The following is a 12,133-nucleotide window of genomic DNA, read 5'->3' as shown; positions in this document are numbered from 1 at the left end:
TTGGTGTTTACTGTGTTTTTTTTCTAATTAATAATATTTGTTCTATAAGATGAAGATGAACATGGGTCCTAACCAGGTTTCTGTGGTTTCCTGCAATAGAAATCTCCACATTCAGTCAATAACATAAACACAGGAAACGACGTCAAAACCTCAGATAACGTGACGGGTAAACACAACATTGGATTAACAACGGCACGGCTATCGATACGAACACGCCAGGAATGAATACGTTTTGTCATCATGCAAATATGTCTCAGAAAAAATGCGACATGCACAAATATACACACATGCGTTAAGTTTCGTCAAACAATAAATTACATCCATCTGTGTAACATCAAGCATGGCAATCACTATCGGCCAGATTCGTTTCAGAATCGAGATTTTACCGGCAGACAGACAAACGGGCAGGCAGGCGGGCGGGCGGGCGCTCACGCACGCACGCACGCATGCACGAACATACACGCACACACACACACGCACACACACACGCGCACACACACACACACACACACACACACACACACACTCACTCACTCACAGGGAAAAGGCAACATTCTTAACAACAAAGACAACTCCTCTCTTGCTCATCTTCCCCCAGATTCACACAGCCCAGAACAACCCTGTCCACATCCAAACCATGGCTTTTGGTCAATCGAGATGGAAGTTTATTCCACAAGCCCGTAGGGCGAGTGGAATAAACTGCCATCGAGATTGACCAAAAGGCATGTTTGGATCACAGATCCAATTAACATATATATCTCGACATTCACTGGTCTTAGGGTTTTTGTTTTCAAAGAAGAAAGAAACTTGCTTGAACACGGACCACTTCTCCGAGCAAAATCAACAAACCTAATCACTCGCATTCCACCTCAAGGTCTCGGCCAACCAAGACTATGGCATACTCGTAGCAAAGCCGCCGAATGGTACCGTAAACCAAGAATAGTGACGTAAGAGAATAGAATGTCGTCTTTTGATTTGGAACGTGACGTGTTTCAGAACTTCTTCTGGACAACTCGGATGGTCTTCTGCGTAGTGGTTGGCACGAGATTCTTTTTCTTCTTCGACAGTTCATCCTCCGATACTGTTGCAGAACGTTTCATCTTTTTTTCACTTTCGAGTATGCGGACGACTGAACTTGACCGCTAAAAAGTAGTCCTTTCGGAATCATTACGCCGAGTCTGAACATGAGGTCTGAACATTGTTTTTAGGCAGGATCTAGGTGAAAGCGAGGCTGTTCTTATCTCTGTGTACAGTCGAGAGAGAGAGAAATACATGTCGAGACATATATATATCTGCTTATGTAAGTAATTCTTTTAGCCAAATAATAAGTACAATATTGTAAAATAAGTTTGAATTATCATTTTCTAAAACGTCTTCTGGTTTTGACACTTTTCAATTATATACCTTTTCTTTCGTAACTAAAGAAAAGACTCTTCGTTTGGAAAGTTCTGCACATGGTCAACTTCATCGTTAACTTTAACGCATTATTCCCACTAAAAACGTCCAAAATTCCCGTTACGCTGCTTTAAATCTAAGCAATTTGAAAACGTGTGTGACAGTCAAAATCGTCCTTTTTCGTCGCTGTCAAATTACGAACAATACAACTTTAACGGGTTCAAATTCACAATCCTAGAACTGGGGACATTTTTTCCCAGACAGGTTGTTAGCCCTATCTCACCTGAGGCATCTGTTGGGTTCTTACATGCGCAGACTCAACACACTTGGTGCAGCAAAGAACAAGGGTGCTACAATATACCGGGTACTCACCTTCCCTCGAACACTTCTTACTCCCGAGACAATAACAGAAAAAGAAGAAAACAACGACGACGCTGAAAACGATAATGAAGGGTCAGATTCAAGGTGGAGTTGAGTGACCGAAAAAAAGAGGAGGAGGAGGAGGAGGAGGAGGAGGAGGAGGAGGTGGAGGAGGAGGAGGGGGGATAAAGAAGAAGAAGAAGAAGAAGAAGAAGAAGAAGAAGAAGAAGAAGAAGAAGAAGAAGAAGAAGAAGAAGAAGAAGTGAACGAGAAGAAGACAAATCACCAAGAAAATACCGAAAATCGTGCACCCTGCACAAGGTAGAACATCAGAAAGAAAGAACGACAAACAGACAGACAGAGACAGACAAAATGGCCGACCGACCGACAAACAGACAGACAGACAGACAGCCAGACAGACAAACACCAAAAGCAGGAAGAAAAATAAAGACAAAATCAGTTTGCGTTTCTCGCATCTAAGACTCCCGACCATGACACACGCGCCCCAGAAGTGTCGTGTACACATGTCATGTAATGGAAGTGATAGCAATATCAGACATGGCAGACCGCATCGCAATCCGACAGGTTGCTAAGATAAGGGGGGGGGGGGGGGGGGTAAAGTCCATACCGCATCGTCTCCATCGCTAGAAGAATATCCCCAGCTGCCACTAGCTAATCCTAGAGACTGTTAGGCCAGCAACGTCGTGTGTGTTACATGTGATGACGTCAGGTTCAATATAATGAGAAGTGATCGTTAGGTCAGGGAATTTAAAATATACCTACTAGTACTACACTGAAAGGACCAGAGAATACCACATGTTTCGCAGTGATAAGAGATTTTCAGTGTCCACTGTTCCACTCACGAAGCAGTTTCCTTCCTTTTTATACCAGCAAAATATATGCAGTATTTACTGTACATTAATTAAGCCATGCTCCCAGGCAGACAGTTTTACCAGGAAGACGAATCACAGAAAAAGCCATTTCCAAAAGGCAGTGAAGCTTTTTAGCCGATTTTCCGCGTGAATCAAAGACAACAAACAGCAGAAACGAAATGTAAAAACCAGCACTTGATGACATTAACGCAAATGGAACCGTGACGTCACTAGAGACAAAAATAGCACACAGAAGCAACAAATCAAATCCCAACAGCTTTTATTGTGAACAGAATAAACACTGATATAACATCACGTTAAATTATCTGTTACCGAATGGATAACAATTTTGAGCAGGCAAGCTCTTTGGATTTAAAAAAAACCCACGCCAGACATTGCCAAAGACAATTTGCTGAGCGTGACTCGAGGTCAACGTGAGCCAAATAAGACACGCAAGAGGTTTTTTTAGAGAGAGAGAGAGAGAGAGAGAGAGAGAGAGAGAGAGAGAGAGAGAGAGAGAGAGAGAGAGAGACAGACAGACAGACAGACAGACAGACAGACAGAAAAATGGAGGGGGATGGGGGGGGGGGGGGGGAGACATCAAAGAAGCCTACAAAACGAGTATCTTACATTTCAAATGTGACCACCAGCTCATGAACTTTGAAAAATCAATATTGACAGAACAAAGGAGAGCTCACGTAGAAAGAAATGTCAGAAATGGCACAATCCGAACCGGCGTCCACTCCTATAAAAAGGCCAGTGACCAATCGCAGAAACAAGAACATCAGCCAACTAATCATGTGTCAATGAACCATCGAGATTGGCAATGCATTCGAATCCAAACTTCGCACATACAAAAACATATTGAACTAATTTCACATCTGAAAATGAACTTTATTTCAGCCAATAGTTTATATCTGTCTGCTCTGCTTCGAGTTCTATAGCCAGGAGCAAATACCCCCCCCCCCCCCACCCCCACCCCCCCCCCCCCCCCCTCCCCTCCCCTCCCCTCCAAATGAATGGTAGGCCAATTTGACCAACTAAGTGCGTGTTGCTTTTGAACTGAGTAAGAAGTTGCACAAATTAGCAATCGAAAGTGCCGTCTATATCAAGCATCGCTTCAGGCGTAATCGTTTTGAACTGAAATGTCAGGGTGACACTTAATCTTTGTGCAGGCATCAATCATCAATCTCTGCAACAAGTCTGCCCTCAGTGGATTGCGTGCACGGAGGGTGTGGAGTGGGGGTTGCGAGGGGAGGGGGTTGGGGACAATAGTTCTTGGGTGTTGAAGGCTCACTCCTTCCCGTGTTCGACAGTTCGGCTCACCATCTCAGAACTGAATAGGCTTTTACATGCACTTAGACCATCCCTCCACTGGGTCACATACCAAAACTCAACACCCTGACTGCTTGCTGTGGCGAGTTAGACTATTTTGAAGAAGAATTCGTTTGATTACTGTCTCAGAGGGGGGTGACCTACTTCATGAAAGGAATACAACCATCATTTTCTATCAAATCAACTATATGCTGTTTCTGTATTGTGTCTCAGAGAATACATTTATATGTTTTCAACCCAAATTTGACTACTTTTTTGTGCTAATTTGTTTGACATTTTAGTTTGCTGAACATCGGCTGATTGAAGCCGCCATTTTGTGACATTCCTCATTTGACGAAAAACAGACGTTTAATTTCCAGTAAACTAAGAGTGAAGAGTGCAAACAAAGTGTACAGGTACAAACAGATTATGCGCATGTGTATGATCACAGTATTCGTTTTGTTTTTAAATCGTTGTTTTACTCAGTAGTTTGACCGGGCCCAACTTTGCTGTTCGGTCGAGGCATCGTGTCAGGAATTACCCGGCACAGATAACCACTCATGGGCACACAATAACAATGTGTTGGATCTACCTCGCAGGGACACTTTATTTGTACACATGACTGCTACACAAACACAGCTTTTGTTACTAAATATATAGTTTTGTTTGCCGGAAATTGCAACATGAATCTCAGAGGAGGTCGTGGTGTCAGACATTTTGGCCTCGACCGAACAAGACATTTTTGCATCTAATTAAATAATGAACAATATTTTGAAAACACTGCTTGCACACAATTTTATACTGTCATGAGCCTGGAACCAGAAATGCTTACAACAGTAGAAATGGTTAGTTATTGAGCGCGAGACTTGCAGTTTTACTTCCTTGTCTGTCAAATTGTCAATGCCTCGACGGTTACGTACTTTGCCGCTCCATATAAGGGAAACCAACAACTTTCTTTGAGCTTTTTGTCCACTTATAGTTTTATCACACCCTATTATATTGCACATGAAGTTTTCAACGATTTTCTTTGAACTTTATTTTGCAATGACTATGTGATAATATCACGCTTTTGGACCATGACTCTGAGAATGACCCAAAAGCCACTGTAGCTTTTACGAAATTAATTGATTAAAAATATTGTCACTGTACTCAGAGAGCTGCCGGGCTGTACAGCTTTGGTATGTGACCAAGTGGAGGTATGGTCTTGTCCTATGTGAAAACATATGGCAAACACTGAGACGGTGACCCAAAATGTGTAAATCGGAAGGAGTGTGCCTTTAATATAGCAGACATGCTTTTCTTTTCTAATTTGTCAATGGGAGGTTTTGATCATAGTCGTCGCCCACTCTCCATGCATAACAGGCTTAATAGTATTTGTTAGAGATTACTAGATCATGCCGAAAAAGTATGAACATACATAATATGTGTATCGTGTACATGCATCTTCCCTAGACTTTTTAAATGCGTCTTCGGTTCACAGTGCTGTATCCTTCGCTCTCTCTTCGAAATGAAAAAGTGAAACAGCAAAGAAGTATGGCAGGGGCGGACGAGGGGGGGGGGGGCACAGGGGGCACGTGCCCCCCCCCGAAAAAAAAATGAAGAAGAAAAAAAAAAGATTTTTCTATGCTGATTCTATGACCATTTCTAAGTTCAAATGGCACCAGATGGCACCATTTTGCTTCTTTGGGCAAAAAAAATTTCCGAGGGAGCATGCCCCCGGACCCCCCTAGCAAATTCGGGCGCTTCGCGCCCATCACATTCACTTTCGATTCAAAGTGCCCCCCCCCCCCCCCCTTACAAAGCAACTGATCCGCCCCTGTGTGGCCAACATGCTTAATCGCGTGTGTTTGTTTGGCGAGATTGATCATGGCGAGTGATTGGCTGCAGCAAAGTAACGACAGCTGTTTGATTGGCAAATACGGAACAGATCGCTGATACGTCAGCTGCAATCTGAGACACACACACACACACACACACACACACGCAACCCCCCCCCCCACACACACACAAATAATACCTGACAAGACACACACACAACACCAACACATACACATCAACAACAACTATTAGACAAAACGAAAGAATAACCCCTAAAGCAAGACACCAACCACTTCCACGAAAACTAAAACAAATAAACATTGTCGCAGGCTGCGAATTGTTTTTGTCGAAACACAGCCCTTAGGTCATCATATTTACACCTGCCGACAGAGGCAACCGCCGAACATTCATTTATTATTAATAAGAGTGTTATGCACCTTATATATGATGAGCCATTGCTGGAAATGTGATTTCTGCCACAGTTGAAAAGCACCGCTGCGTTAATAACAGAGAGAGAGAAAGAGAGAGAGAGAGAGAGAGAGAGAGAGAGAGAGAGAGAGAGAGAGAGAGAGAGAGAGAGAGAGAGAGAGAGAGAGAGAGAGAGAGAGAGAGAGACAGCCAGTCAGCCAGCCAGCCAGCCTCACAGACAGACATACAGAGAGAGAGAGAGAGAGAGAGAGAGAGAGAGAGAGAGAGAGAGAGAGAGAGAGAGGGAGACAGATACAGAGACAGAGACACAAAGTGAGAGAGAGAGAGAGAGAGAAAGAGAGAGAGAGAGAGAGAGAGAGAGGGAGAGAGAGCCAGAGAGACAGAAAGAGAGGCAGAGACAGGGACAGAGACAGAGACAGAGAGATACAGACAGAGACACAGACAGACGAAAGGGAGAGACAAAGAGATGAAGAAACACAGAGACAGAGGGAGAGACAGAGATCGACTGACCCTACATAATCGGTACCCTTGACGGCAGAAAATGACCCAAAAAAAAAGCTTGACATTTCTATCGAATTCTTTGTGATAGCTCAGGAGCACTTTTATCCCGATGAATGCTAACTCAAATCACTTCAGCTACCACATGTAGGCTTACTTTCTCAGGAGTAGAGCCGAGTGATGACATAAAAGAATCCCTACACATGTGAAGAAGCTTTACAGAAAGAGAAGATAACATCCCGTTAGCGCTGTTTCGTCAAAGGCAACGTCATGCATACATGTACTATACTATACATTATCCTACATAGGTGAGAGAGACACCCGTGAGATAATAATCGTTCAAATCACACGTGTGTATATCATGTAAATGAGGTCATGTCAAGCAAGTCAGACAGGGACCTGTTTTTTCCACTGCTTATGATGCCAAAGTCACCGAGACAAACGTCATTATAGAAAAAAAATTGCGCTCGGTAATTACCCTCGATGAATTTTTAGAACTAACATGTCACGCCACACTCTCAGAGTGACGTTTCTTTACTTTGACGTAATAGATTGCACGAGGCTTTAGAAGAGATCGAGGTTCCAAAACAAGCGTCTTCAATTTAGCTGCCTCGACTGCAGGACATTTTCAGTAAAATACACGTAAGTACAGTATGTAGGATAAACAGAATACTACATGGCTTGCTGTGTCGTACCAGATTTACACTCGTTGCTTTTTCAAATAGTGAACAGCTCGCTTTCGCTCGCAGTTCAATATTTAAAAAAACAACTGGTGTAAATCTGGTACGACACAGCAAGCCATGTAGTATTCTCTATATACACCTCGTTGCTAAATTCATCACTAAATCTCATTGTTACCCAACGGAGTTACACGTATGACCATAAGACTTGCATAAAGACCTTCAATCAATGGCTGTCTGACTAATGACATTGTGACTATAGCTATAGAATTATGACGTCTTGCTAATGGTGTAAATGATCTCATTCGTTGGCTCCATGGCCATAATTATGTGCCCGTGATAAAGTCGTAAATGATCCTATTCGATTTCTCCATGGCCATAATTATGTGCCCTTGATAAACGCGCAAGGGGTTTCAATCACCGCAGCTAAAGGGATTTTCCCATTTGTCCAAAATAGCCAACGAAGGGAGCAAGGACATTGATACGGCCAAAGACATAGTCGCAGGGATAACCATGGGTGAAGCACGCAAGCGCAAGCACACACAAACACAATCACCCTCGACCCCCTCCCCTGTTCATCGGGACATCTCACTGACAAGGAGGTAGGCAGGCAGACAGACAGACAGCCACACACACACACACGCACACAAGCACTTATTCACACACACAGACACACAGACAGACACACACAGAGAAACACACATATAATCACACACACACACACGTACCTAAAGTGTGGATGGTTACCTAAGAGGCGGCACTGGGTGTAGTGCCTTTCTAGTGCACTTGCACTACAACAGCACTGGGTGCAGTACTCGCTCCGGCATCGAAGAATTTTGCACTAAAAAATGCACAAAATTTGACCTATTTCGTCGCCTATAGAGGACGGAAAGAATGTCATTTTGAACATTGTTATGACATTCTTTCCGTCAAAAAAGTCAATTTAACGGTGTTAAATGAAGCGACCATCCACACAATTAGGTTGTCATCCAGAGTTTAGGTTGCCATCCACGTGTGGATGGTTGCCTTATGGTGATTTAGGCAACCAAACCTGTGGAAACGGGGGTACACACACACACACACACACACACACACACACACACACACACACACACACACACACACACGGATGTACAGAAAGACGGAAAGACGGACAGACATGCAGAATGACACATACATAGATACACTCACTCCCCCACACAATTTCTTTCTTTACTTTACTTTATTTGGTGTTTAACGTCGTTTTCAACCACAAAGGTTATATCGCGACGAGGGAAAGGGGGGAGATGGGATAGGGGAAAGGGGGGAGATGGGATAGAGCCACTTGTTAAGTGTTTCTTGTTCACAAAAGCACTAATCAAAAAATTGCTCCAGGGGCTTGCAACGTAGTACAATATATGACCTTACTGGGAGAATGCAAGTTTCCAGTACAAAGGACTAAACATTTCTTACATACTGCTTGACTAAAATCTTTACAAACATTGACTATATTCTATACAAGAACCACTTAACAAGGGTAAAAGGAGAAACAGAATCCGTTAGTCGCCTCTTACGACATGCGGGGTGCAGAGAAATAAGGATGTGGAAAAGAAGACTTTTGGTAAGTGAAATAAAGGTGATGGATCCAGTCAGGTAGAAATAAGACAACAAGAAAAGAATTGGAAAACTGCAGGGAATAGTAGGGAGAGTTTTCTTGGAAGGAAATATAGGTGAAAGGACTGGTAAGGCAGAAATAAGACAAAAGAAGAGAAGTAAAGGGGTGGGGTAGCTCTGTTTAAACGCTCCCGCCGCGTGAAGGCGACCCCATGGGAGCCCCCACACAATATGTTATAATGCAATATGTTACGATGTAATGTATGATGATGTATTCGGTGCATGATAGTGGATGTATGCTTGTCAGTTGTAGATCTAGTACGATGTTTGAGGTTGTAATGTTTGTGCGGGTGTTATAATGCAATATGTAGCCGTATGACGGTTCCAGTGTGTGAGTTGTACATGACCGGGTGCTAGAGTGCTGCATGAATTAGTAAGTGCATGTGGAGCTGTATGGCTGGGTGAATTGTGGGTTGCGTACGTCCGAGGGGCACATGTAGCCTGTGTGTCTGAAGTAGTGGGTATCTTGCGTAAGGGTGTGCTGATATTGAACTTCAGTTGTGTTTTGTAAATGTCTATGTATCAGTGTATCATGTCTTGCCACACACATGCCAAATTTCCTTGTATTGATGAGGACAATAAAACTTCTTGTATCTTGTATCTTGTATCTTGTACCCTAACCAAGCCCTTCCTTTCATTCTTCCTCTTCAGTTTAACATCGCACTGCGTTAAACTCTGTGCATTGCAAAAAAAACCAAAACAACCCCAACCTGGTCGAGTCAGAAACCTCCAAAAAAATCACCGGAAAAAACCCACACACATACAAAAAACAACAAAACCTGATTGCAATCCGACAAGTTTTTTCTCCCTCTTGCGACCTTGGCTGCCGCTTAGCCATTATTTCGCAAACCCTGCGCGCTCTTTTTGCGTGGGTTGACATCGAGCGGTGAACACAGGCACCGATCAGACTAAACACCCAAACCACCGGATAACATCTCGGGCTGCCAACAGATCGAGCGAGGCATAGGGCAAGGAGTGACAGAGAGAGAGAGGGGGGAGGGGGGAGGGGGGAGGGGAGAGGGGGGGGGAGAGAGATGGGAGAGACAGGGGGATAGGAGATGGGGGAGAGATGGGAGAGAGAGATGAGAGAGAGGGGGCAGACAGAGAGACATAGAGGGGGAGAGAGTGAGGAGTGGGAAGACAGAGCGAGATATAAAAAGAGAGAAAGAGGGAGAGAGAGAGAGAGAGAGAGAGAGAGAGAGAGAGAGAGAGAGAGAGAGAGAGAGAGAGAGAGAGAGAGAGAGAGCGCGAAAGACAAAAGAGGAGTGGGGAAGAGAGAGGGAGATCAAAGATATATATAGGCGTTATATCAGAAGTTGTCAAAGAAACAATTGAAAGTCAGAAGAGACTTTCTTCTGAGATTTGTTAAAATCTCTTAGCAGAGCAAAAGAGAGAGGAAACAAAAAAAATGTGTCCCTTCACAGACAGCCCTATTGGGGAAATCAGACCCTCCTCGGACGGGACTGAGTTTCACAAAGAGAATCTGCCCCGAAAGGAGAGTATCAACAGAGGGAACTAGTCCAGAGGAGGACCATTGTTTTACTACCGTGACCAGACACGTGTTTCGACTCTAATGAGTCTCATCAGTGGTCTGATGGTAGATATGGCGAAAGTTGTCAACCCATGGTATCCAACCAAGAATCAAACGTTGATACTGAAGAAAACAAACCCGAAAAAAAAAGGAAGGGAAAAAAACAGAATCACATACAGCTGCACTCTTAAAAACAGAAGAAGAAGATTGATGATGATGATGATGATGATGATGATGATGATGATGATGATGATGATGATGACGACGACGATGGTAGCGCCGAAGACGACAAAGAAGACGACGATGTTCATTTTAATCATTTTAATCATTTTCATTAGAGAAAGCTTCCCATAAACAAAAATCACATCCAGAATGGGTGTTCTTACCATCGCAATTCTTGTTTCAACGCGACGAATGATAAATATGACGAACGCGTGCCAAGAAATGTTGGTACCTATATCGAGCCAAATGTCTGTATGTTACGGTACGGTCTGGCATTGGTGGCAAAAGGTTAACCCATAAACCCACGCCATGTCGTCTAGACAACGCCTAAATGTTCTTACTTGCATACCAAACGCATCAAGCACTTTCGTCAATCAACTTTAAACACACACCCCTTCCCGTGTGAACGATCACGTCAACTGTCAAAGATCTGTCAATGCTTGTACATGGAATGAGACAATCCTGCCATATTGAACACATACCAAAAATCATCAGCCTCGCTGCGGTCTGTTCATATTGGGATCATGTGTGTGTTAATTAATGTCTAATGTTGATGCTGATTATTTAACTAAATGAATTCAACAACACATTCCAACTCTACTGAGAAAGTAACCAGGCCGATGCATTTCGGCGTGTGTTTTAAGTTAAAAGACGCCCTTGGCCTACTAAAAAACCACTTTGATAGATCTGTTGTGAACGACACGATAGACTACATTAGAAGGACTGTATCTTTAAATGTACATTTCAATCTGTTCATTGGACGACGAGCGTGACTTTTTATTGCATCATATGGCGAAAGAATGAGATTAACTCAATTAGAACAAGTAACCTTCTAAGCTCCTGCACAAAGTACCGCTTTAATACAGTTTTAAGACTTTAAATCAAGGGGTTTGAAAACTGATTGCTTTCGAGAAACCTTGCACTCTGAACAATGCTTACAGTGAGGTTCCCTTCTTACGTCTGCGGCCAGATCTCTGAAGGTTTGGTAACACCAAAACAGATTGTGTTAAAATTCTACGATTCTCTCCTTAGTCCCAACCTCTTCTTCCAAACAGACTCTCTCAGGCAAGGACAGCACGTGCGTTTAATTAAAGGCATCACTTCAGTCAGAATGTGCTATGCTGAAGTCCAGCTTCCAGTCGACTTACCTATCCATTCGATATTCAAATCTTCAATGAATGTGAAACATCAAACACAAATCCAACACGCTCGTCCATTCAGCACTAATTCAGAGTATAACGTAAAGCGACAGAATACAGCAAGGAACGAAACAGGCAATAAGACCTCCCCGCCCCCGGGAGCAGGCCAGTAAACTAACACGAGCCCTTCTTCTTTTTCTTCTTCTTCTTCGTTCATGGGCT

General features: G+C 43.4%; 1 protein-coding gene across 1 annotated transcript in view; it reads right to left on the bottom strand.

Annotated features, from left to right (window-relative positions):
• The window catches only part of LOC138983114 (adenylate cyclase type 1-like), a 169,858-nt gene that overhangs the window by 21,919 nt on the left and 135,806 nt on the right, over positions 1 to 12,133 (bottom strand). Inside the window, exon 8 of the mRNA XM_070356523.1 lies at positions 9,362 to 9,372. Coding sequence (XP_070212624.1) covers positions 9,362 to 9,372 — 11 coding nt within the window. The remainder of the gene's footprint in view (positions 1 to 9,361; positions 9,373 to 12,133) is intronic.

This window comes from Littorina saxatilis, linkage group LG12, assembly GCF_037325665.1.
Source record: "Littorina saxatilis isolate snail1 linkage group LG12, US_GU_Lsax_2.0, whole genome shotgun sequence".
In the NCBI taxonomy this organism is placed as follows: Eukaryota; Metazoa; Mollusca; class Gastropoda; order Littorinimorpha; family Littorinidae; genus Littorina; species Littorina saxatilis.
The sequence above is the reverse complement of the archived record's forward strand: the minus strand, read 5'-3'. Positions and strand labels throughout refer to the sequence as shown.